The sequence below is a fragment of the Dipodomys spectabilis genome, unplaced genomic scaffold, assembly GCF_019054845.1.
Source record: "Dipodomys spectabilis isolate Male_0828 unplaced genomic scaffold, ASM1905484v1 ptg000499l, whole genome shotgun sequence".
Classification (NCBI taxonomy): domain Eukaryota; kingdom Metazoa; phylum Chordata; class Mammalia; order Rodentia; family Heteromyidae; genus Dipodomys; species Dipodomys spectabilis.
The window spans coordinates 107,691-134,644 of NW_024871176.1; the positions used below are offsets into that span (position 1 = coordinate 107,691).

General features: G+C 46.3%; 1 protein-coding gene across 2 annotated transcripts in view; it reads left to right on the forward strand.

Annotated features, from left to right (window-relative positions):
- The first annotated feature begins 127 nt into the window (after nt 1-127).
- Nucleotides 128-26,954, forward strand: part of Ube3b (ubiquitin protein ligase E3B) — a 43,046-nt gene continuing 16,219 nt past the window's right edge. The window contains exons 1-17 of one of the 2 annotated variants that reach the window (XM_042669581.1): nt 128-575; nt 4,355-4,457; nt 6,426-6,607; nt 7,144-7,264; nt 8,415-8,474; nt 9,340-9,444; nt 10,303-10,399; nt 11,082-11,167; nt 12,071-12,153; nt 13,588-13,693; nt 14,004-14,124; nt 14,982-15,159; nt 17,718-17,881; nt 19,250-19,417; nt 22,986-23,157; nt 25,149-25,267; nt 25,781-25,895. In XM_042669581.1, the coding sequence (XP_042525515.1) occupies nt 6,447-6,607; nt 7,144-7,264; nt 8,415-8,474; nt 9,340-9,444; nt 10,303-10,399; nt 11,082-11,167; nt 12,071-12,153; nt 13,588-13,693; nt 14,004-14,124; nt 14,982-15,159; nt 17,718-17,881; nt 19,250-19,417; nt 22,986-23,157; nt 25,149-25,267; nt 25,781-25,895 (1,856 nt within the window). In that variant the 5' untranslated portion in view covers nt 128-575; nt 4,355-4,457; nt 6,426-6,446. The remainder of the gene's footprint in view (nt 576-4,354; nt 4,458-6,425; nt 6,608-7,143; nt 7,265-8,414; nt 8,475-9,339; nt 9,445-10,302; nt 10,400-11,081; nt 11,168-12,070; nt 12,154-13,587; nt 13,694-14,003; nt 14,125-14,981; nt 15,160-17,717; nt 17,882-19,249; nt 19,418-22,985; nt 23,158-25,148; nt 25,268-25,780; nt 25,896-26,954) is intronic. The other variant, XM_042669582.1, reaches the window with a different exon arrangement.

Consider the following 26,954-nt stretch of genomic DNA (forward strand, 5'->3'; position numbering starts at 1 on the left):
GGGGCAGGAATGTAGCCTATTCCTGAATGTTCCGAAAGACATGGGGGTGGGGGGGGGACAGGAGATGCAGGGAATTTTTCTTGACCAAGCAAAATAAGCTCTGCGGAACTGTTGTTTCCCAGAACTTAGTTTCCAGGCGGAACCTGCAGAGCGAACACCCGGGGCAAGATGGCGGTGGTGCCTCGGCCGCTGCCCCGGGGCGGGCAGGTTTCGGGGATCCTGGGCTGAGGCGGCCGGCGGCAGCTGAGGCCCGGACCCCCGAACGCGGGGCCTCGAGCGGATAAAGGGTAGCGAGTGGGGAATAGGGTAGAGGGCCGGCGGCGTTCAGGGCGGTGGGGCCGGGGCCGAGTTCGCGTCTGGCCCGATCGGCGTCGCTGGCATTCGTGATCCGGGCATCGTCTCTCCTCAGCCCTTTCCGTCTCTTTTCATCCTTGAGGCGATAGGCCTTTAGTATCGGACTAATGCTGGGCGAAAAGAACTTGTTATTTTGGTTGTTGGTGCCGAGGAGAGACGCTGGGCGTCGGGAGTCACCCAAACTGGAGTTCGAATCCTAGTCCCTCGCGGTGTGACCTTGGGTGAGTCCACTCACCTCCCTGACCCTGTTTCTTCCTCTCTGAAAAGGAGTCCTTAGATCGTTTCACAGAGTGTTTCAGTGCCACACTGGACGCTCAGTGTCTAATAAAGACTTGATTGTCATTTGACTCCCAAACGTAGGCTCACGGGCAGCCGTGCATTCTCAGCTTCTTTGTTGTGCTTTTTAATGGGGGAACTCTGGGCCAATAAATAATTGCTTTGGGGTTCTAATTCGGGAGTCGAGGGAACTCTGGCAAGTCTTGTGCTCTCCGCATTTCATCGAAAGTGGGAACGATGATAGATAGCAACCATCTAAATAGGCCGTAGCTATCCGTAAATGATAGCTAGTATTACTGATGGTTTCTCCAAGTCCTGTTGCCCATTCTTGAACTTAAGATTTTAGACTGTTCGATCTGATAGTACAGAGCTGTTGAAGACAGGGTTAAATACCTGTGTAGTATCTGATACATTGCCTGTTTGTAATAAATGACGGTCATTAAATCTCACCATAAAGAAAAAAGTCACTCTGCAGTTAGTATATATGGTACTTCATTTTAGGATGATATTCAAGATTGTCCAGAGTCTTTTCTCTTTTTCTCCCCAAAGTCTGGCTATGTAGCCCAGGCTGGCTTCAAACTACCAGCCCTTCCTCCACCTCCTGAGTGCTGAGATCACAAGTGTGCAATGCCTTGCCCAGCGCTGTCGTGTGTTTTTGTTAAAATTGGCTTTATCCAGAAAAGGCTAATGTTTTGAAGCAAGTCTCGTTGGAATATAGAAGTAAATACAGAGTTTGAATCCTGTTTTGTTAGTATTAAAAGCTTGTCCCTCCCACTTACCAATAGTCTAACCTGGTCTAACTGTGTGGTCCTCTCACATAGTTGCTGCCCTTATTAGAGGCGGTTACTTAGAAAAGACTTGACACTTAGGAACTTCCACTCATTCCCTTTTCAAATGATCTTTATTACCACTAACCTCCCTCTTGTTTTCTAGCCTTTCTAGCTGTAGGATTTTATTTCTCTTAACTGAGTTGTGTTCTCTGTAAGGACAATAGAGTAAAGCTCACATGCCATATGTTTTCCAACAGCCCTTGTTGCTAATTTCACATTTATGTTTAGTGACTAAATTCAGGTACAAGAATAGTAAATATTTCACCCAATGCTTTTAGTAACTCTAGGACATAGGTACTGTTACTATCTTCAATTTACAGATAACCTAAAGTCTAGAGTAGTAGATAAGTTAACTTAGTGAAATGAGAGGTAGAATCAGAACAAAAAAAGAACCACGGCTACTTTTTCTGAGCCAGTGCCTTTTCTAACTCAGACTTGGAGTCTCTGGCATGTTGCCAAATAAGTACTTAATAGTGATGTGTTTTTTTCTTTATTATTAATTTTTTTATTATTAATTTTTTTTGGGGGGGTCCGGTCGTGGGGCCTGAACTCTGGGCCTGGGCGCTGTCCCTCAGCTCTTCAGCTCAAGGCTAGCACTCTACCACTTGAGCCACAGCGCCACTTCTGGCATTTTTCTTTTTGCTTATGTGGTACTGAGGAATCGAACCCAGGGCCTCGAGCATGCAAGGCAAGCGCTCTACCACTGAGCCACCTTCCCAGCCCCTGTGATGTGTTTTTTTCAATTGATGACTGTAATATGCAAGTAAAGGAAGTATATAGGGAAGGATAAGAAAAGCTGAAAAGCATAGATTATTATTGTAAATAGAAACATTGCTTTGGGAATGCTCATCTCAAGGAAGGGATTATATTCTAGGAGGATTCCTGAGAGAAGTAGGTTTTGAGATAGTCTTACACATACTTAGGAGCAGTTTGTATACAACCTTTTATTTTTCTGTTGGGAAGAAGTTTTCTCGTGTGATCTCCATGTCATCCTGCCATGCCCCCACATACCAAAAAACAGGACATATATAGAGAGAATATTGTATTGTGCTCAGGGCTTGAGCCCTGCTCATATGCACTGCTCAGGAGTGTGTAGCTGTTCTGCTGTTAGAACAGGACCAGGGGCTCATAGCCCAAGCACTAGGACAGATAAACCTTAGTCCACTCAAAGATAGGAAAAAAGTAAAAAAAAAAAAAAAAAAAAAAAAAAAGGAGCCTAAGAACCTTAGTAATTACAGTTGGGAGCTTTGGAAAAAGGTTTGTGTTTTGTTTTGTTTTTACAAACTAGTGTTCATAAGAATAATGAACCATGAATTAGCCATATTGACTGTGCTCTGTCAGCACCTCAGTAGGAACTCGATACACATCATCCCATAGACCTCATGGTAGACCTCTGAGCCGACTAATGAAATAAAGACTAGCTGGGCACCAGTGGCTCACACCTATAATTCTAGCTATTCAGGAAGTTGAGATCTGGAGGACTGCAGTTCGAATCCAGCCTGGACAGAGAAGTCCTCGAGACCCCATCTCCAAAATAACCAGCCAAAAGCAGGGCTAGAGGTATAGCCTGAGTGATAGAGGCCCAGCCAAGCAAGTATGAAACCCTAAATTCAAACCTCACTACCACACACACACACACACACACACACACACACACACACGCACTCTCACACACACAGACTATAACTCAACTGACAGTACTGATAGCCAAGAACTGGCTCTGCCTCCAGCTGTGTGACTCCAAAGCAGTACTTCTTCGGTTGCTATGCCAACTTACCATGTGCTTTCTGTGGAAAGTTTAGAAAATAGAAGCAAGGAATCAATCCCCTCTACCATAAAATGATCACTCTTCTGCCTCCAGACCCCACAGTGCTTTAGGTAGAGCCAGGCCTCACCCTTAACCAGTCACATGTTAACGCGTATTTTACAGCAGCTTTTGTGCTGTGTGCATTCAATTTCCATTAGATAATCAGGATCATGTTGTTTTACTAGCAGCTCTTCTTTTACTTCTAAGGCACAAGAGTTTTCCCATATCATTAAAAATTTTAAACATAGGACTGGGAATATGGCTTACTGATAGAGTGCCTAGCATGCATGAAGCCCTGGGTTCAATTCCTCAGCACCATGTAAACAGAAAAAGCTGGAAGTGATGCCATGGCTCAAGTAATAGAGTACTAGCCTTGAGCAAAAGAAGCTTAGGGACAGTGCCTAGGCCCTGAGTTCAAGCCCCAGGACTGGGGGAAAGAAAAAAAATGTTAAACAGTACCAGGTGCCAGTGGCTCACATCTGTAATCCTAGCTGCAAATTAGAAGGCTGAGATCTGAGGATTGAAGTTTGAAGCTAGTCTGGATAGGAAAATCTGTGAGACTCTTATTTCCATTTAAGCACCAAGAAAAAAATAAAGCTAGAAGTAGAGCTGTGACTCAAGTGATAGAACACTAGCCTTGAACACAAAAGTTCAGGGATAGTGCCTAGGCCCTGAGTTCAAGTCCCAGGACCAGCACACACACACACACACACACACACACACCAATTAAACATCTTCAGTGGCTTTTTAACAGTCTATCTTTTCTTTAGGCCCTGAGTTCAAGTCCCAGGACCAGCACACACACACCAATTAAACATCTTCAGTAGCTTTTTAACAGTCAGTCTTTTCTTTTTGCTTATTATATCTAGCTTTCATTCAGTAATTTATTTGGGATGATTTTCAGCCTTTTTCCAAAATTATAAGTACTAGAAAATAGAAAAGTAAGAGTCTAAACAGATGATACATTGAAGAGGACAGAGTGTGTTTAATCATGACACTATATTAATTACTTGTGTTCAGACAGATCATTCCCCACCTGTAAAGCTTACTCCTAAGTCTGGATTTTTTTTCCTTCTGCTTCTACCAGGAAGCACAAGCTCCTTTGAAGCAAGATGCTGTCCTCCGCTGAGTGTCCTGTGGAAGATCACTAATGGTTACTTAGTGTCTCTGCTATATAGGCAGGTCCTCAGGTGAGTTATCCAGACTCAGGAGGGTGGGTAGTTGGGTGGAAAGACCAAAAGACAGCTAGCTGCCTTTTCCCCTCCTATGGCTAGCCAGGCTCTGTTCATTCGTTTCAGAAATAACCGATGATAGACCAACTTGTATTTGTTGACAGGTAGGAGTCAGTGCTGAGTAGGGGCAGCAGATCCTTTGGCTGTGGTCATGTGGTAGGAACCTAGCATGTAAAGAAGTTTCATTCCAGCTGTTGCTTTGAGTGAATTATCCTGATAGAAGCTTTTTATAGAAACCAGAATATGGCTCAAGTGGTAGTATGCTTGCCTAGCAAGCATGAGGCCATGTGTTCAAACCCCAGTACTGCCAAGAGAAGATGAGAGAAAAAGGTGGGAAGAGATGTTTTTCCAAAAGTCTAGATTTCTGAATAATTCAGTATTTTTGTCATCTGGGTTGATTATGTGTTTTGGATAGAATGGCAAACTTATGAAGCCCCTAAAGAAATCATCTCAGTATGGAGGCTGCATGCATCGATGAGGTCTGCCTCTGACTGCTAACATAAGCCTCCCTTGGAGAGGAAGGATGGTTACTCGTGCTTAAATGATCACCACACAATGTCCTTTAGAGGCCTCTGCCCAGCAAAGTACCTGTCTGTGGACATGAGCAACTGTGCTGTAAAATACACCAGCGTGGAAGCAGTAAGGATTTGGGAACAAGTGACCCGTGACTGGGACCATTCTACATTCTGAAATCATGCACCGCACCTTTTGCTTTTTTAATATTAAAATGGCCACTGTGAAAAAATAAAAAGCCGGGTCCTGGTGACTCACATAATCCTAGCCACTCAGGAAAGATCTGAGGATCCCAGTTCCCAGCTATGCTGGGTAGACAAATCCAAAAAATCCACTTAGCCAACAGAAAGCTAGAATCAGGTGTAGCTCAAATGGAAGACTGCCAGACATGAGTAAAACTGCTGAGTGAGAGCATGAGGCCCCAAGTTCAAGCCCCAGTTTCAAAAAAAGACTTGTTCTCTGTGTGTATGTGATCAGCCACAACACAGAAACCTTTTGTTCAGTGAGTGGATGACTAAGATAATGCTGACAATATAATTGTATTTGAGTTTTCCCTCAAGATTTACCTGGCAGTTGGGTGCCGGTGGCTTATGCCTGTAATCCTAGCTACACACGCTAAGATCTGAGTATCATAGTTCAAAACCAGCCCGGGCAAGAAAGTCTGTGAGACTCTTATGTCCAATTAACCACCAGAAAACCAGAAGTGGTGGGCTGGGAAGGTGGCTCAGTGGTAGAGCGCTTGCCTTGCATGCCTGAGGCCCTGGGTTCGATTCCTCAGCACCACATAAGCAAAAAGAAAAATGCCCGAAGTGGCGCTGTGGCTCAAGTGGTAGAGCGCTAGCTTTGAGTTGAAGAACTGAGGGACAGCGCCCAGGCCCAGAGTGCAGGCCCCATGACTATACCAAAAAAAAAACCAGAAGTGGCATTGTGGCTCACGTGGTCACGTGGTAGAGCATTAGCCTTAAGCTGAAGAGCTAATGGACAGCACCCAGGCCCAGAGTTCAAGACCCATGACCAACAACAACAACAACAAAAAAAGTGGAAGGTCACTGTTTAATTGTTGACCCCCCTCCCTCCACACACAAAATACAGTGGCCTGTTGCAGAAAATGCAACAGGATACCTGGTTTGAATTGGAGCCTTATGGATAGGATTAATTCAGGCCTTATTTACTTGTTAAACTTGTACAAACCTTTGCCTGTCCTTCTATGCCAGGCACTATGCATTTTCTCTCAAGAAAAGGTCATTGTTTCATACAGGCTATAGCTCCCTGGGTCATGGAGTGAGTGGGAGGTTAGAACTTGTGGGAGGTTAGAGTGGTGAATCGGTCCCTGCTGCCTTTGCACTCAAGCCCCTTTCTGTGGATGTTTTTCACCCACTGGTCTCCAGCAGCTCTTCACTGTCTGCCTTGCAGGGTTTGTGCCAGCTAGCAAACATGTTCACAGTATCTCAGACCTCACGAGCGTGGTTCATCGATAGAGCCCGGCAGGCCCGAGAAGAGCGGCTGGTGCAGAAGGAGCGGGAGCGTGCGGCTGTGGAGATTCAGGCCCACGTGCGCAGTTTCTTGTGTCGGAGAAGCCTGCACAGAGATATTAGGTAGGTGCCAGGAATTCTGCAGCATGTTTCTCTTGCTCCCAAGTAGTAGAAAACAAATGGCAGGTGCTGGTGGCTTATGCCTGTCATTGTAACTATTCAGGAAGCTGAGATCTGAGGATCATGGTTCAAAGGTAGCCTGGGCAGAAAAGTTCGTGAGACTCTTACCTCCAACTGAAGCACCAATAGGCCGGAAATAGCTGTGGCTCCATTGTGCCTTAAGCAACAAAGTTCAGTGATAGTACCCAAGCCACACACACACACACACACACACACACACACACACACACACACACACACACAACAAAGTTCAGTGATAGTACCCAAGCCACACACACACACACACACACACACACACACACACACACACACACACACACACACACACACACACACACCACAAGAAGAGACAGTATCCAGATTAGTACTGACAAAAAGAGAAAAGACAAATGAGTTTTCCCTTAGAGTGCTTAAAAAGCCTTCCAGCAATCATGAGCTCCTAATTAAAAATGCCTTTTCTTTAACCCTTTCCTCCATAGGAGAGAGATTGATGAGTTTTTTAAAGCAGATGACTCTGGATCCAGTAAAAGAAGTGCACTTTGTATTTTTAAGACTGCCAGAAAACTGCTGTTCATATTCAGAATCAAAGAAGATAATGAGGTAAGTCATAAGAATAAGCATACCAGGGCTTTGTATAAGTACTTTTTAGATACAAACTCATTGGTTCTTAGAGCACCTCTGGGAGAAAGGCATTTTTACCCCTTCACCTGCCCCCTTTGTTTTCTTGGAACCTGCTCTGCAGAGATTATGCCCAACAAGCCTGAGCAGGACTACGATGCATTTAGGAGCTGTGCAGCCTGGGACAAAGCACCATGTAAAGTAGGAATCACAATAGTCAGTGGCTGATAGGTTTCAGGGAGTAGTCTATGCTAGTCAGGTACTGAGGCAGAGGACCCGTACTCTTGATTTTTTTTAAGAGATGCTGGAGATCTGGGTCTTTTTATGCTTGATGTTCTAATATGTCAAAGTTTGTGGCTAATTTGATTTTTCTTTCACATCCTGTAAACCAAACCAAACATACCAATCTGCATTTTGGGGATTAGAGTAACTAGAAAACATCCTCAGGAAAGCAGTAGGCATCTCAGTGCTGAGCATACCCTTGAGGTCCTGCAAGGAAACCAGACAGACAAGTTGTATACCCTCATGGCACTCCTAGCCCAGTAGGAGAGGAAGAAGAACCCAAGAAAGACCACACAGTCATGAGGATAGGTACAGACAAACTCCATTAAGAGCGGGGAAACTTGGGACCACAGTTTTCAGGGTGGATCTAGGGCTTCTATAGCCACAGTGCAATCTGTTTGCCTGCTTCCACTTTCCTTTTTTGTGTCAGGATCAAAGCAATGATACAGTGAGAAGTAGCTCAGAGTACCACAACAATGAGCTGTGAGCAGAACTCAGTGTCCCTGCTGCTTACAGCATGACAGACTGCAGAGCACTAGTCAGCAGACAGCTGCCAGGCTGCAGGAATCCAGGCCCAGTTTTCCAAAAGAAGCCCTATCCTGGATTTCTATGTGGAATACATACATTTCTCAAACACATCTGGAAGGCTCATCCTGCCTATAGGCAGTTTGAGACTCTGTCCTTAGCCTTCCGTCCTCAACTTCCACATCTGTAAGAAGGAACTAAGTGTGACATGAATCACCTGACGTGTTGCCTGCCTGTGCCAGTCCCCACCACACTTGTGTTCCCTCCACCCCCTTTCCCACATTCAGGTTCATTGAGAGTCTCTAATCCCTTTCTGTCTCCATAGCGGTTCGAGAAGTTGTGTCGCTGTATCCTCAGCAGCATGGATGCTGAGAGTGAGCCTAAGGTGAGCGGGTGAGGAGCCGGGAGCCTTCCCCAGCCCTAAGGGCCAACATCTTCCCCACTGAGAGTTCCTGCTGAGTTTAGGACTTTAACTTTCACACGTGTGCAAATAAGTCACAGACTTGCACAGACAAAAGTATGTGCAAATAATTCCTTGATCTTCATTGTCCAAGAAGCTATGTTTTGTGTTTACCCCTTAACTCAGGATAGCATACACTTTTCTAGACTCCTCATCTTTTTTTTTTGTTGTTTATTTTTTGAGATTCTAGGGTTTGGAGTTTGAACCCAAGAGTTTCATGCTTGGCTAGATCGGTGCTCTACCACTGAGCCATGCCTCCAGCCCTTTTTTGTACTGGTTATTTTTTGAGCTAGGATCTCACTTCCTGCATGAGCGCACACTCACTTAGGCCCCGATTCTCCAGTGTTTAACCTTCTGGCTGTAGCTAGGATGACAGGAACACGACACCTCACCCAGTTTCTTTCATTGAAATGGACTCTTACAACCTTTTCTGTCTGACTAGTTCTGGCCTAGAACCAGTCTTTTCAACCTCAGCCCTCCTCCATAGCTAGGAGCACAGGCATGCATCATCACACCTAGCTGTAGGTTAAGGGGGGCAGTCTCACAAACTTCTCAAGTCCTCTCCATCTCAGCCTCCCAGGTAGCTATTAGAGGCACAAGCCAACTGCACCTGACTTGGGCCCTCTTCTTTGGATTTAGTGTTGAAAAGCCCTGCTGTCTGTCTGTTTATTCATCTGTTTTCCTCACTGCCTTATTGGACAATGGCCCTAGCTAGCAGGTCCAGTTCCGGTGGTCACACCATGTATAGTAAGGTCCTGTACCCAGTCACTCCTCTTTGTCCTGCTTATAGGTATGGTACGTGTCCCTGGCTCTCTCCAAGGACCTCACTCTCCTATGGATTAAACAGATCAAGGACATTCTGTGGTACTGCTGTCAATTTCTTGAGCAGCTCAAGGTAAAAAGAGGGGGGAAAAATCTGAAATCTCATTCTATCAGACAGCTTTCATGGATATTTTCAGAGTCCCCATCCTTCCCTCATTGTCTAGGCCTTTGTTGATCTATCAGTGCTTATCTAGTAAGGAATAACTGGCTGAGCCACTGTTTGGAGAGAAAGCTAGAAGTTAGGTAGATGCAGTGGCCATTCTGAGCCCCTCTTTGCTATAATATGTGGGACCATTGACCACACTTGCAAGCCTCGATGCTAAGGAATTCTGTCTTCCTTCCTGGTCTTTGGATATAGTGGATACTTTGTGTTGTGGTATTTATACCATGTTATCAAATTGGCCTCTTCTGTTACAGCTTTTCTCCCCCCCTTTCATGATTTCTTCCATGCATATGAAGTACTTGATCATAGTCACTCCCCCACCATTCATCCTTTCACCTTCCAGCTTCTTCCTGCAAACAGTGGTTACCTGTCATCCTAATGAGAACAATAATTAGAAACCAAAGCACAGATAGGCAAAGAAACTTGCCCAGGATGACAAGCCAGAAGTGAGAGTTCCGAATCACTGTCAGGCTCAGCAGCATTTCCCACTCTGTGGCAACCGTGTCCAAACACACAGACAGGTACAGGCACATATGGCCAGCCTGCTCACATGATTCCTGGAGAACGCTCACTTCTCCCTTCCCAGGAATGTTTGATTGAGTTGCTGAAGGACTGGTGTGACAAGACCTGTGGTCCTTCCCAGAGGAAAGTGCGCCCCTGGGCCTCTGACCCACTGGTGCCAGTCAGCGCACAGAGGAGAATCGTAAAGGGATGCTCTCTGTGTGAGGCAGAGGTTGTGTGTTCTAATCCTTCCTTTGTTGTTTCCAGCCTGAAATCCTACAAGACTCCAGACTCATCACCCTGTACCTCACGATGCTCGTCACCTTCACAGACACTTCAACATGGAAAATTCTCCGGGGCAAAGGTCTCAAAATTCCTGCCTCACCAGCATTGCCTTGGGGGAGGGGAGGAGGCACTATTTCTCCTTTGTAAGAAACATCTTTGTGCTGTGGCCTAAGCCCATAATCCTAGCTACTTGGGAAGCAGAGACCTAGGCGTGAGGGGATCACGATTCAAGGCTACCTCAGGCCAGAAGAAGAAAAAGTTTATAGGACTCCCATCTCAACTAATGACTCGGCTCAGTGGCACACACTCTCATCCCAGAGACTCGTGGAAGCACAAATTAGAGAATCACAGTCAGGCCAACCTGGCATAAAGCAAGACTTTGTCTTGAAAATGGCCAATACAAAAAGGGGCTGATATGCTCTAAACATGGGCAGATCCTGAGCCCAGCCCAGGAAGCAGAGGTGGCACGAGGGAGAGTAGAAAGCGGCAGCCCTGGGAGAGGGATGGGAAAGGAGTCACGAGAGCTCAGAGGCAGTGATGTTCTCCTGGTCACGGGAAGGAAGGGGCCCAGCCCCAAGAAGAGACACTTGAGCCAAGCCTTCCAGGAGAGATAGGATCCAATGCTGTCCTAGGAACTAGGAAGGCAAGCCATGAGTGTCACATTTCCTCGTGACCCCAGGCCCAAGGCATCATTTTCTGTCCTATATAATTAGGGCGTGTTATAGCAAGAAATACTTTCTCAGATTTCTTTCTTCCTTTAGGTGAGAGCCTTCGACCAGCCATGAACCACATTTGTGCAAATATAATGGGGCATCTGAACCAGCGTGGATTTTATTCTGTGCTGCAGGTCAGTGCTCATCCACTCTCAACCCCTGAGTTGGCGTTGGCATGGGTTTTGGCATGCCTGGAGCCCTCCTCCCAGAAGCATTTATTTCAGGAAAAGGCCGATTCACAGTGCCCTTCCCTCCTGTGCTCTATGTCGGGTGGCCTGCAGTTCGGGTAGAAGATGGACAGAGCCACTAGTCCCTGTTCACACTCAGCTCTAGGTCATTATGCTGGAGGGAAGCCTCAGGCTTGTTCCTTCTGGCTCCTTGGTTATGTCTGGAGTACATATCTCCCTCATTTTCACTTGACCCTCAGCCCAAGCCTCACTCATGGTATTCCCTTCACACCTGAGGAACCGGCAAAGCCTCACTACTGCTCTGAAAAGGAGCATTCATCTTCCTTCTGCCTGGCACTGCACTGAGCTGTTTTCTGGTCTGGCGTCAGGTTCTCTTCAAGACAGCCCTGTAATGTAAAGGGTCTGTCAATATTTTATTGTCTATTCTATGCTAATTCTGAGCTGCACTGAAATGAGATGCTGTCTCCATATTTAAGACAAGTATTCATTTGACACACGTTTTTGCTGTTCTTCCCTTTCAAAAGCAGTTAGGTCTTGCTCTGTATACTAGATTTGCCCAAACTCCTGGGCTCAAGACATCCTCCTGCCTCAGTCTCCTGAATAACTCGGACTACAGCAGATTGCTACTGTGCTCAGTTCTCCGCTGTTAATTTTTTTTTAACTTTTACTCTGGCATAATCATAATATTTCAAGTAGCAAGAGAGTAGTAGGACAAACCTTCCAGACTCAGAACCTTCCTTTTCCTTTGCAAAGGCTCTAAAGCACTCGTTTTACTTCATTTTCCCCCCTTAATGTACCAACTGACATAAAGCTGGTGTTATCCACTGACCAGTGAAATGTTCTTTTCAGGTGTTGTTAACCCGAGGCCTAGCCAGACCCCGGCCTTGTCTGTCCAAAGCCACTTTAACAGCAGTCTTTTCTCTAGCACTGCGGTAAGTAGGACCTTACCAAGAGGCTGGCTGCACCTGCTCTTGGTTTTCTTTTCTTTTTTTTTTTCTTTTAGTACTAGGATTTGAGTTCAAGGCCTTGTACCTGCTAGACAGCTATTCTGCCACTTCAGGTACACCCCTCCAACCATTTCTTTGCTTTGGTTACCTTTTTAGTTATTAGATTTTTTTTTTTTAGTTTTATTATTTAGTTATTTTAGGGTTTCACATTTCTGCCTGGGTCCAGCCCTAGACTAAGATCCTCCTGCTATAACCGCCTTTACATCTGTGATTACAGATGCGTATCACCATGCCTGTTTTATTTATCCAGATGGAGGTCTTCTTTGTGCCTGGGCTGACCTTGAATCATGGTCCCCTGATCTCTGACTTCTGAATAGCAAGGAGTAAAAGCAGATGGATGAGCTACATCTAGGCAGATGTAGCTATATCTGGCTACAGTAGCTTTTTTGTTGTTGGTGGTGGTGGTTGTGGGGCTTGAACTCTGGGCCTGGGCGCTGTCCCTCAGCTCTTCAGCGCAAGGCAAGCACTCTACCACTTGAGCCACAACACAGCTTCTGGTTTTCTGAGTGGTTTATTGGAGATAAGAGTCTCACAGGGCTGGGAAGGTGGCTCAGTAGTAGAGTGCTTGCCTTGCATGCATGAGACCCTGGGTTCGATTCCTCAGCACCACATAAGCAAAAAGAAAAAAGCCGGAAGTGGTGCTGTGGCTCAAGTGGTAGAGTGCTAGCCTTGAGCTGAAGAGCTGAGGGACAGCACCCAGGCCCAGAGTTCAGGCTCCACAACTGGACCCCCCCCCCCCCCCAAAAAAAAAAAAAAAAAAGAGTCTCACAGACTTTCCTTTCCTGCTCAGGCTAGCTTTGAACCATGATCCTCAGATCTCAGCCTCCTGAGTAGCTAGGATTTCAGACAGGAGCCACCGGTGCCTGGCAACAGTAACATTTTTTATCTATCTTTTAGCCTTTTTTGTATTCATATATATTTATGTGTTTGTGTGTATATTTTAAATGTTAATATGAGGCTAATTCAATTTTTAATAAACTGTATAAGGCATTAGTGAGTTACTACCAAGTGAATACACTTGAGTAAGAACTACTTACTTGATTGAGACATTGCCTGTACTAGAAGTGTTGTTTCCGCATTCTCAATATAATCCCTTCTCCCATCTATGTAGATTTGGAGCTTCCTTTTTCCATTTTACAGTTTATTATAGAATTAGCATTTTCCTTATTGTGGAATGGTTTTTTCACAGCTGTGTAGATCCGTAACAAAGTGGGCATAACCCACTTTTCAGGCAGTATTTTGGGGAAGTCCTGGGAACTGGAAATTTGGGGCATAAGGGCCTTGACAGGCTGCTGTTTAGTCTTTAGTTCTGAGTGCACCCGGGTTCCTGTCTCAACGAGTTCATCTATCTGTGTCCAGCCCTGTGACTGCTGCACAATTTTCAGACAATCTGCTCCGGCCCTTTCTCATTCATATCATGTCGGTCCCTGCCCTCGTGACTCATCTTGGCACAGTGACCCCAGAGGTAAGTGGGCTCCATGAGCATTCCCCCCAAAACCAACACTATTTTGCTTTTGTTCTTAGAATTTGGAAAGTAAAAGGATTTCCCTGCCAGTTCTCACTCCTTCCCCTTTTCTCTACATCAGTAACCAGTGTAGATAGATTTGTGTTAGGAGCCTGGTGCAATGTGGGTCTTGTCCTGATCCTTTCTCTTCTTGGTGCTGGAGATCATGCTCTGCATCACCTTGGCGACCAGCAGTCTGTCAAGTTTGTGTCTTCAGGGAAACTTGGTCAGTTTCCACTTTTAACTGTCTGCTGTCATTTGCCATTTGTAGCGCCTCACTGTCTTAGAATCTCATGACATGCTACGGAAATTCATCGTGTTCTTAAGAGATGAAGAGCGATGCCGGGACGTGTGTGAGACTTTAGAAGGCTGCCACACACTGTGTCTGACTGGTGAGTATTGGAAGATTCTGGCCATTGAGGGAAGCCCCAGTATTTTGCTGCAATCATCAGTTTTTAGTAACAACACAAAGTACTTATTATAAGTACCTGTATTCAGAGAGGTAGTTAAGGTAGATGCAAAGTTAAAAATGATCTGGAAAACTGGCCTGACATGCTAGATGTCTTGACTATAAGGGAACACTGGATTTCAGCTCTTGGCTTTTTAGGGACCAAGGGAAAATTGAAAGTTGATGAGTAGCCTAGGTGATTCAGAAGGAAAGAGGAGGGAGCCTCGAAGTGAGCCTTGAATTGAAGAAGCCCCCAAAGTGCCTCACCTCTTCTGCAGTGCTTTCACTTAGACGAAGGAAGGGCTTGCGGAAGTGTTGGGAAATGGTGGAGGCAGAATCCTCACTGCCTGTGAGGAGAAATTTAGATAGAGAAGGGATCTTGGGGCTGAATTTTAAGCGACTGTCTGGTAAGTCTACACACAGGGGATATTAAGGGATTGGTAAACACTGAATACCAAAAAGTTCAGTCACTCATTTCCTGCCCATTCATTTTAATGTTGGTGTCATAAGTGTGACAGTAAATGTCACATTCGTCTGTGCACCTGACACTGCACACTCTTCATACCATCCTCCCATGAGGAAGAGGGGGTCATTATTCAACCTAGGAGATAAGGAAACACAGTCAACAGACACATATTTGTCTGGCCAAGCCACAGTTTGCAGTCGTACTGACAAATGCCTCTCACATGAAATTTCTTCCTGCGCATACCCTGTGGCTGCCTGAGTCACAGGCAGAAAACACGGCTGGGAGGCCCCTGAGCATGTCTGTCTAGCCCATCCCTCGGCCTTCTCTCTGTATAGGCAACCTCCTACAGCTGGGCTCCCTCAACCCCAGAGTGTTAGAAGAGGAAACAGACGGGTTTGTGAGCCTGCTCACCCAGATGCTGTGCTACTGTCAGAAGTATGTGTCCCAGAAGAAGTCCAACCTGACCCACTGGCATCCGGTCCTCGGCTGGTTCTCCCAGTCTGTGGACTATGGGTAAGTAAGTCCTGGAGATACATGGCTGCCTTTCCTGCCCTTCCTCTTGCTACCTCCTCTCTTCTTTATTTCTTCCAGCTGCTGTTGTTTGTTTCTTGTTACAAAAATAGTGTGCATTCTTTGTATAAAATAGAGATAAGGACTGAGGTTGTATCCATAGGAACACAGTTGAATAGCATGGCCGAGGTGTCCAGGGTTCTATCCCTAGCACCACAAAAAAATAAAATAGTAAAAGAAAGAAAAAATAAATAGAAGCCGGGCGTCAGTGGCTCACACCTGTAAATTCTAGCTACTCAGGAGGCTGAGATCTGAGGATCGAGGTTCAAAGCCAGCTCCTGCAGGAAACTCCATGAGACTCTTATCTCCAATAAACCACTCAGAAAACCAGAAGTGGCACTGTGGCTCAACTGGTAGAGTGCTAGCCTTGAGCTGAAGAACTAGGGGACAGAGCCCAGGCCCAGAGTTGAAGCCCCATGACCAACAACAACAACAAAAAAAATAGAGATAGGACCAAGACAATAATTAATAACCCATAATGCTAATGCCCAAAGGTGACCTTTCAACATTTTTTCTTTTTCTTTTATTTTCCTATCCTGGGGCTTAAACTCAGGGCCTACCTGCTGTCCCTGTGCTTTTTGTGTTCAAGGCTAGCACTCTACCACTTGAGCCACAACTTCACTTCCAGCTTTTTTGGTGCTTCATTAGAGATAAGAATCTCATAGACTTGCCTGCCTAGGCTGGCTTTGAAGCTTAATCCTCAGATATCAACCTCCTGAGTAGCTGGAATTACAGGCAATCCTCAGATATCAACCTCCTGAGTAGCTGGAATTACAGATATGAGCCACCAGCACCTGGCTTCTTTCAGCCTTTTTCAGTGATGATAGTTTTTCTTATAAAAATAAGATCATTAGGCTGGGAATGTGGCTCAGTAGTAGAGTGCTTTCCTCGCATGCATGAAGCCCTGGGTTTGATTCCTCAGCACCACATAAACAGAAAATGCCAAAAGTAGCACTGTGGCTCAAGTGATAGAGCGCTAGCCTTTAGCAAAAAGAAGCTCAGGGACAGCGTCCAGGCCCTGAGTTCAAGCCCTAGGATCAGGGGAAAAAAAAAAAAGAGAGAGAAAGAGAGAGAGAGATCATATGATTTTGTATTTTATTCTTCTCATTAATCAGTTGTGAACCTAATGTGTGGATGCTTTTTCTTCTTCAACATCATTTTTATTGATTGCCTGGGCTGCTATATTTTGGAGCTGCTAGAATGAGACAGATGACTGAAAGGGACAACAGTTACCCTTGTCCTTTACAGGAGGTAGAAATCAACTCTGCCCTTCCTCATTCAGAACATAAGCAATGGAAACATTAGGGAAGAGGCAGAGCACCAGGGTGGATGAGCTGAGCAGAGGCTGGGGCTGAGGCAGGGCTAGGCCAGTGGTGCCACCTTTTCCCTTCAGCCTAAGTGACAGCCTGGAGAGAATGGGGCTTGTGTGCTTGGAGTCAGGAGAGATTTCCTAGGGACCAAGTGTTCTGGGCTCCACTACCTCTTCCCAAGGGCCTTTAGCTCAGGTTCCTCATCTGGAGTATGAGATGATCGTCCTAGCCCCTCTGGCAGGATAATCTTGAAGGATGGAATGAGACACACACTACACATGAAATATATTGCACACATTGCATGGAGAGGGTTACCAACTGGTTTGTGCTCAGTAGGTGGCGGCTGTCCCCACTGGGGAGGGGGAGGGAGCCAGCTGGGGGCCTTGAGCCAGACAAGTAATGCAGAAGATTCCACGAATGGGCACACACTTGGGGCATTGTCTGGAATGGAGAGGAGCCCTAGAGGCATGGATGCTCTGAGCCATCTAGATGGAGTCTAGGGAGAGGCAGGCAGCCGGCACAAGGCAGTGGTAAGGGGTCTGCAAGATGACACTAACCTGGGGAAATCAATTGTGCTAGAAGCAGCACAGGAAGTCTGGGTGGAACAGTACACAAGATTCCTTATCCTGCTGGTCAGCAGTGACTCACGCCTATAATCCCAGCTACTCAGGAGGCTGAGACCTGAGGGTCATGCTCTGAAGCCAGGCCAGATAGAAAAAGTCTGTGAGGCTCATATCTTCCATTTAACTATTAAAAAGCCAAAAGTGGAGCTGTTGCTCAAGTGGTAGAGTGCTAGTCTTCAGCGAAATCTCAGGGACAGTACGCAGGCCCTGAGTTCAAGCCCCAGGACCTGTACACACACACAAAAATTCCATGTCTTCACATACTTGGCCCTTGGTGGTTGGGCTGGTCCATTTCATATGTTTTTTGTTTTTGTTTGTTTGTTTTGAGACAGGGTCTTACTTTGTAGCCCAGTCTGGTCTTGCTTCATCTGTCTCTGCCTCCTGAGCACTGGGATTACAGGTGTGGATCACCACATCTGGCTCAATTCTTATCTTTTTATTAACTTCCCTGCCATGGGAATGCTGGCTGCATTTGCATGATGAAGGCTCACAGGGGAATGGAGTGGGCCAGGCAGCTGGCCAGGCAGAGGTGGGGCTGACATGCTTGTCTCCTGCTCCTCTCTCCCAGCCTCAATGAGTCCATGTACTTGATCACCAAGCAGCTGCAGTTCCTGTGGGGGGTGCCTCTCATCCGCATCTTCTTCAATGACATCCTCAGCAGGAAGCTACTGGAACACCCAGAGCCAGCCCCCGCTCAGCCGGCGTCCCCCCAGAACGCGCTCCCCGTGAAGAGTGAGTGACAAATGAGCCCTAGTACTCTTAGTAGCTGGAGGGCACTTCCTGTTTCTTCCCCTGGGGAGGCCTCATCTCTGTGAGTTGCTCTGACTTCTCCTATGGACATTCTTAAATCAAGGCCATAGTTAGCAAGACAATGACAAGAAACCATAGGAATAGAAAGCAGCCAGTTGTCTGTAAGGAACAGCCACAAATACATATTCTACAAGGGCTGTTGCTGCCTTTTTCTGAACCTTAGTTTGGCTGTTAACTTTCTAGTGTCCAAAAGAAGAGGGGGGGGAACATTCCTTAGGGAACACAAAGCTTTTCTGGTTTTTAATCATAGAAGAGCCACTGAGTCAGGTGCTGGAGCTCACCTAACTACTCAGAAGGCTGAGATCTGGGGATCATACTCTAGAGCCAGCCTGGGCAGAAAAGTCTGTGAGATTCTTGTTTGCAATAAACCAGCAAAAAGCCAGAAGTGGAAGTATGGCTCAAATGATAAAGCAAAAGCCAAGTGAGTATACAAGGCCCTGAGTTCAAACTCCGAAACTAGTGCAAAAAAAAAAAGCTGAGTTCCAACTCCTCAGCACTTATTCTGCAGGGCAGAAGTGGGTACTATGGAAAGATTCCTTGCTCACACTCTGATAAAAGTTAAGGAAATGCCAGCTGGATGTGGTGGCACACATCTATAATCCTAGCAGCTAGGAAGATTACCAATTCTAGGCCAGCCTACACTACAGAGGGAGACCCTGTCTCAAACAAATCAGAACAACCATAATCCAAAGTTAAGGAAATTGTGACTAGCATATGCTGTATAGAGCTACCTCCCACAGCACATTCTGTTTGGCATGGCTTTGCTACCACTATGTATTGTGTGGCTGTTTCTTGTAACTGGTGATGGACATGACCTGAGCATCTGTACTGCAGGATACAGGTAGGAGGAGGCTTAAGACAAAAGTAGAAAACCACTCCAGACCATGAGTCAGTTTCCTGACCACCAATACCCCTAAACCTCTCCCTGCCAAAGCCTAGAGAACTGAGATTCAGATGGGCCCCCACCTTTACCTCCTCCCCTAGTAATGCTCCTTTTGAGTTTTTACCTTTGGGATAATAAAAGAATCCTATATCAGACTCAAACATGCCTGATGTGTTCTAAAAAGTGTTGATATTTTGAAGAGGTCTTGGGTTACACCTCAAATCCATTCACTAAACATTCTTCCAGTTTATCCTGCAGGACTGTGCTGAGCCCAAGCAGCAGCCCTGCTGTGTGGCCTGGCTGTAGGGTTGGTGTTGGGGAGTTTTTATCAACACTCCTTTGCCCAGACCAGATAGGATACAGTAGATGGCTCAACTTCTGTTGATGTCTTCTCTCTTCTATGTCAGGTCTCCTCAAGCGTGCATTCCAGAAGTCTGCGTCGGTTCGGAATATTCTAAGGCCAGTAGGGGGCAGACGTGTAGACTCTGCGGAGGTGCAGAAAGTGTGCAACATCTGTGTCCTCTACCAGACCTCCCTGACCACGCTCACCCAGATCCGCCTGCAGATCCTCACAGGTGGGAGGCCCGGGGTGCTGCCCCCCTCTCGAAAACGTCACACCGGTTTTGCTCAGAGAAAGTTCTTTTTTTTTTTTTTTTCTTGACTCAGAAGATTAAATTTTGAGCTGGAGGCATGACTTAAGTTATCCAGTGCCTGTCAGCAAGCACAAAGCCCTGAGTTCAAATCCTGCCACCCAGTGAAAGACAAAAATGTAATTTTTGAAGGGAAGTGTTTTTAAGCTGCGTTTTGTTTGTTTCTTTTTGGAGATAGGTATGCCTATCTTACACAGAATAACTTACACAAAATAAGTGTTTTGGCCAACATGAAAATCCATATTTAAGTCAGATTATAGAAAATAGTATCTTCCCAGGTACCAGGTACCCAGCCCTGCTTCGGTTACTCTCGCCTGGCTCTTAATTTTAGTTATGAAGTACAACTTTAACAAGTTATTTTTTTTTTCTGACTAGAACCTTAGGAACGACTAGCAGGCAGAAAGAAGTAATAATTTCACAACCCAAAGACAAACAGTATAGCTGAGTATGCCACACCTACGATAGAAATATTTAAACAACATGCCATCCCCCTTCCTTCATTAGCCATTTTATAAACATTTTCTCATGTCAGTAATTCTCTTCAGAAACCTCATTTCATTGGCCATATGGTATCTCATCTCGTGGATAGGCCCAACAGTTGGTTTTTTTTTTCCCCTTTTAGCTGAGCAAGCAAAGTCTCTTCTATAAGCACAGAATTGGGCGTCAGGACTTTGTAGGGTACAGCTCAGCAGTTCTGGGGAGGAGTTGGTATTCTGAGCACAAAAGGTCTTTGTGAGCTGTGAAAGCTTTTGAAGGATTAAAAGTTTCTCTGCTGTGTTGCATAGTTTTGAAATCCCGTGCAAGGCGCTGTGGATGTAGAGGTGGACACTAGCCAAGGGCTGTCCCTGAGGGGAGCATCTTACAGGATGGTGAGAATGGCTGAATGGAGGGGAAGATGCAAGGAGGGCACCATGAGAAGGAAAGGTAGCCTTGGCCTGGAGTGGGCTTTGTGAGCTGAGTAGTACAGTTGCCTCAGGCCAGCTTGCTCTTTATTGTAAGGCTGTCCTGTGTTAGAAGAAGTCTGCCAGCTAGGCACCGGGTGGCTCATGCCAATCATCCTACCTACTCAGGAGGCAGAGATCTGAGCATCACTGTTTAAAGCCAGCCCAGGCAGAAAAGTCCCTGTGAGATTCTTATCTCCAATTAATCACTCAAAAACTACAAGTGGACCTGTGGCTCAAAGTGGTAGAGCGATAGCCTTGAGTAAAAAGAACTCAGGGACAGCGCCGAGGCCCTGAATTCATGCCTCACAACCAGGGAGAAAAAAGAAGGCAGCCAGCCCTGTGCAGTAGCACCTCCTCACAGTTGCATCAATCTCGGAGGTGGCTGAATGGTCCCAGGTTGAACACCTTGGTCTGGTGGAGGCATTAGAGCTGGAAGCACAGACTGCATGCATTTCAGAGGTGCTGTCTGTAGACTTCCTGGGAAAATGGATTGGGGGTATGAGGAGTAAAGGTAGCAAAGTGGTCCTAGGTTTGGGGTCTGAGTATAGATGGTGGAGAAGGGGCATGGCCTGTGGGGAACTGAGAGTTGTGTTGGACCGGGATAGAGTAGGTGCTAGCCTGCACATTGGGGTAACCAAGGCCTCTGTGCACACTGCCTTGAGCAAGGTCCTGGGAGAGACCAGAGGAGGAGAAGAAAGCAGAGACCATACACGGCTGGGGCTCCAAAGCACTGGGAGCATCTTGGGGCGAGAATTTTGAGGTTACTGCCTGGGTCCAGCTCTCTAAAATGAGCTCATATCTCAGTTCATTTTCCCAAAAGAGAGAGTCACAAAATAAGTGTTTTGGCCAACATGAAAATCCATATTTAAGTCAGATTATAGAAAATAGTATCTTCCCAGGTACCAGTGGTTCATGCTATAATCCTAACCACTTATGAGGCTGAGATCTGAGGATCACAGTTCAAAGCCAATCTGAACAGGAAAAGTTCATGAGACTTACCTTCAAGGAACCACCCAAAAAGCCAGAAGTGGAGGTGTGGCTCAAGTGGTAGAGTACTAACCTTGAGCAAAAATGCTCAAGGACAGTACCCAGGCCCTGTGTTCAAGGCCCTAGGACCAGCACAAAAGAAAGGAAGAGGGAGGCAGGCAAGCAAACAGCTTCTAAAATACTGCTTTTGTAATCTCACAGCTAAGGATAGGTCTCTGATCTGGCTCCTCGCATGCCCCCAAGGCACCAGCGCTGTGCTGGTCCTCCTCCTCGCTCCAGGGCACAGCATCCCTGCTGTGGCTAAAGCGCAGGGCACGAGGAGCCTGGCTTAATGTATACTTTGATCCCATTTCTGAGGTTACGTTTCTAAGTCCAATTTACAATTCTTTCTGTTCACCTCTAAGCAGCCTTCAGTAGCATTCAGTGGCCCACAGCCTCACCCCACACTACTGTGTCTACCCCCACAGTCCATTCAGAACCAAAGAACTCACAGAAGACTTTATAACATGAGAAGAGTAAGGGCTCAAATATAAGTTACTGCTTTGCTGATGCATGCAACCTTACTATCCAGACTTCCTAAGTCACCGGCCGCACTGTAACTTCAAACACACCAGCCATGAGTCAGTCTGAAGCCTCAGAGCCTCAGGAAGCAGACTTGAAATGGCTTCTGCTCCGCAAGGTTAAATCTATATAGCCCAGTGTCTCTGTTACAGTCCTTCATCACTTTTCCATGTTGAATTCAGAGTAATCATAGATGAGAGGAACATATTACTAAATGTGGGTGGATCTGACGGTGAGAGACAGGTGTCTGCCTGTGGCCCCAAGCCAGCACACCACTGATTTTTGTAAATTAACTTGTGTTAGATCACAACCAAATCCGTACATTTACAGAATGTCCGCGTCTGCTTTGGGCTAGCCCTGAGCAGTATGCAGATGCCCACATCCTGTGCCCTCACCTGATGACCACACCCTACCTTAGCCTGTAAAGTCACTGGAAGCCTGACTTAGGAGAAGATAATTGCAACATACCGCTAAGCCAAACAGAGCAGCAATCTACAGTCAGCCCCTGGCAGCCCACTGAGCCCATGTTCAACATAAAGAAAGCACTGAGCTAGAATAAAGGCTGCCCGCTCACCTTCAGAGACTCTGAACCTCTGCTGGTCCAGCACGGCCCAGGATGCCAGTCATTCTTTGCTCAATTAAACTCTGCTAGATTTAATTTGTTTCAAGGGTTTTTTTTTTAATTATGATTATAGCAAGAGACCATCTGGCCCACAAAGGCTAAAAACATTGACTCTCTGAACCTCTCCAGAAGAAACTTGCTGATCCAAAATATAATTGCTAAGACAGATAGATCTGGGTTCTCCTCCTGGCTCTGCTGCTTACTGGCTCACGCCCATTCAACATTAGGATCATTGTGATACTCTCGGTGATGGTTTTCTGATTTGCACACGTTGACTGTTCACTAAGAGGTTTCAGTGTTCGTTTTTCCAAGGGAAAAGAGACACAGCGGGTCAGCTGGAGCCCCCACCTGAAGCTTGGATTTCTCTGTCCTTTTCCAGGTCTCACTTACCTTGATGACCTGCTGCCCAAACTGTGGGCATTTATCTGTGAGCTGGGGCCCCATGGAGGGTTAAAGCTCTTCTTGGAATGCCTGAACAACGACACCGGGGAGTCCAAGCAGCTCTTGTCCATGCTGATGCTGTTCTGTGATTGTTCCCGACACCTCATCACGTAGGTGGCTGTGGTGGGGCCAAGGACCTACCCCTAGTCGACATGGCGGGAAGCAGGCGGCTGATGGGGGGATGGCCACAGACATGTGGACCTGTGGGACAGGGTCAGTGCAGTGGTGCACACCCGTAGTTCCAGCTATTCAGAAGGCTTGAGTTCATGATCACTTGAGACCAGGCTTGAGCAATGTAGCAAGATCCCATCTCAAAAACAAAAAATGCTGGGAAGGTGGCTTAGTGGTAGAGTGCTTGCCTGGCATGCACGAAGCCCTGGGTTCGATTCCTCAGCACCACATACACAGAAAAAGCCAGAAATGGTGCTGTGGCTCAAGTGGTAGAATGCTAGCCTTGAGTGCCCAGGCCCTGAGTTCAAGCCCCAGGACTGGCAAAAAAAAAAAAAAAATTACAAATAGGATAGCATATACTGCACGTACATCACTTGTTCCCATCCTATCAGGGAAGTTGAATCAGTACCAATCAACAGATCAAGGGAGCTCTTAGAAATGGGTTCAAAATCACAGCTTAACTGTTTACTTATTAATGTGCTAGGAAGACTACTGGAAAATTCCAGAGCCAGAGAACAAAACCTGAATCAGCCAGTTACTGAGACAATCCTGGGATTCGGCCTTGCTGAGAGTTTCCTCTTCTAGAAATAGGAATAACAACATGACCTTCCTGTTAGGCATGTAGTAAAGATTAAGAGAGAATTAATGCCAAGTTTGGGCAAGTTGCTTAGCTTCTCTGAGCCTCAGTTTTTTATTAGTAGAATAGAGATATCACCAATCTGCTAGAGTCAGCGAGGGAAGGAATGTCAGGTACTTAAAACTGAGTATTTGTCAAAAACTTAGTACTTCATTCCAAGTGGGAAATTGATTGTGTACTCGTCCATGTGTGCGTTTGACCCTTTTACTCTGCTTTCTCCTGGAAGGTTGGTAAAGAATTCTAAGATAGAGTAGGTCCCCAGCAGTTACGTTCAAGCAAGAGAGGATCGGGGCGGGAAGTGACAGGTGGAGTGGGCATCATGGAAGGGCTCAATGAGCAGGCGGAGGCCAGAGCAGGGCCTGTGGGCCAGGAAAGGCACCACTTTCAACTGCTAAGGTCCAGGCCATTCCTGGAGTGAGTCATGTTGGAAAGCTGTAGTTTTAGGGAGAGCTGTAGCTCACGTGTTCATTCATTTATTCATATATTCTTTCTGACATGTGTTCATTCCCTCACAAATACTTTTGTCATGTGCTGGAGTCAAGCTCCACAGCCTTCCTCAGTGACCACACTCAGTCACGGTTTCTTCCTCTGCAGGCATGAAGGAGGCTTGAAGTAAGAAAGTGTTGTTTTGTTTTGTTTTGTTTTTAATTGTCCCTGACCAGGACTTGAACTTGATATCTGATGCATACTTTCGCCTGCCAGTAAGAAAAATGTAGGAATAGAGGTTTGGTAGGGTTTCTCTTAGTTGTATTTTTTTTTTTAATATAGCTACTGTGGACAGTTTCACGTAAAGAGAAAGCAGAAAGACTCAAGCAGCCCACGTGCCACCACTAGCTTTGGCAGCTACTAGCTCACAGCCAGTCCTACGCCAGCCAAATCACCACGGGCCTCCTTCACCCAAATTATTTCCAGTCACTTCTTAGGATCGCATTGTTTGATCTGTAACTTGAAGGAAGCAGCTCCACAAAATGGAGCTTATCTATTAACTTTGTTTTGTCTAAAAGTAGTAAGTTTTTTTGTTTTTTTTTTATTACATCTTTTCAGGAAAATTCTGAATACTTTTCTTTTTTTGGGTCAGGTCGTGGGGCCTGAACTCTGGGCCTGGGCGCTGTCCCTCAGCTCTTCAGCTCAAGGCTAGTGCTCTACCACTTGAGCAACAGCACCACTTCCGGTTTTTTTCTTTTTGCTTATGTGGTACTGAGGAATCGAACCCAGGGCCTCAGGCATGCAATGCAAGCGCTCTACCACTGAGTCACCTTCCCAGCCCTCTGAATACTTTTCTGTCTGATACAGGATCCTTGATGACATTGAAGTTTATGAAGAACAAATTTCCTTCAAACTGGAAGAGCTGGTCACCATCTCCTCTTTTCTGAATTCCTTTGTGTTTAAGATGATCTGGGATGGAATTGTAGGTAAGCTATAGGTACCCATCGTAGAGGTCAAAGTCTATAACTTCAGTTGGCTCTTAGCTTTGTGTTATCTACCCAAATTAATAGAAAATGCACATACATTCACATAGAGAAGTTTTGTTCTTCCCTTTCTGGGACCTCTTAAGAGAATAACGTGCTCCTAGAAGTCCCACTTAGCCAGGTATCCTTCAGGATTCACATGTGCATGCGAGTGTGCATGTGGGTGTGCATGCATGGGGGTAGGGAGAGAAATTAATGACTTGCCTGAATCGCCTTTCAGTGTTTTCATGTCATTTCACACTTCAAATGCAAGCCCACCTCCTGACCCATTTACAGTTGTTCCGTGCCTAACTCACTTAGGGTAAAGAAAGCCTTTGTATAGTACTCTAGTGGGAGGTGATAAGTCTGAGAAACACACGGGCCCTGCGGACACCAGGGACACTCCCTGGGAAAAGAGGTGGGCCTGTTTTTCCACTTCTGTCCTGTACCACCTCACCCTCCCTGTCGCCCCTACAGAGAATGCCAAGGGTGAGACCTTGGAGCTGTTCCAGTCTGTCCACGGGTGGCTGATGGTGCTGTATGAGCGGGACTGCCGGCGGCGCTTTGCCCCTGAAGACCATTGGCTGCGAAAGTAAGCCCTGGGCTGGGCAGAGGTGTCCAGTGTTGAGTATTTGTGTTCTTAGAAGGAAGGCCTTTTCCTTCCTTCATGCTGTCCGTAGCCTGCAGAGAGGACTCTGTTCCCACAGAACCCCTGGCGGAGTACACCGCCTAGCATCGCTTCTGTTGCACTAGTATCATTACCAAGTTCATTAGTAGCAGCAAAGCCAGGTCATGTTCAGCTGCAGTTTTTTACCTAGACTGGGAAGAAGTGATCTTTCAGCTCATCTGAGCAATGGGGTGGGAGAATCCCATGGGTTTTTGTTTGTTTGTTTCTGATACCAAGAACTTAAACTCGTTATCTGACGCTTACTTTTGCTCATTGGCTGGCATGCTACCTGAACCACCCCTCTAACCCCCACAGTACTGCCTTAAGCTGGGGGTATGGTTGGTTCAAGTGGTAGAATACTTGCCTAGCAAGCATAAGACTCTGAGTTCAAACCCCAGTACTGCCAATAGGAAGGAAGGTTAGGCTTAAAAGTGGGGGGTCGGGGGTCGGGGGAGAGGAGGGCAGGTTAGGCTTAAAAGTGGGGGGTCGGGGGAGAGGAGGGCAGGGCAGAATGGGGGAGCAGGGGAATCCTTCCACAGCAGGTACTTTTTTTTTTTTTTTTTTGGTCGGTTGTGGGGCCTGGGCACTGTTCCTCAGCTCTTCAGCTCAAAACTAGCACTCTACCACTTGAGCCACAGCACCACTTCCTGCCTTTTCTGTTTATGTGGTTCTGAGGAATCGAACCCAGGGGCTCATGCATATGAGGCAAGCACTCTACCACTGAGCCACCTTCCCAGCCCACACAGCATGTCTGTCAGTGACATGTCAGCACTTAGGTCACTGCCATAGCTCTGACTCCAAAGCCAAGCTTCATGAAAGTCATGAAGGGCCAGCTGATTTTAGGCTGAGGACCATAGTTTTGTTACAACCACTACCTCTGCTGTCCTGTGCATGCGTGGACGGACATTAACTTTGCAGAGACAGGCCTGACCAGGCAGAAGTTGGCCCACGTGCTGTAGTCTGTGAGCCCAGCATTAAGAGACC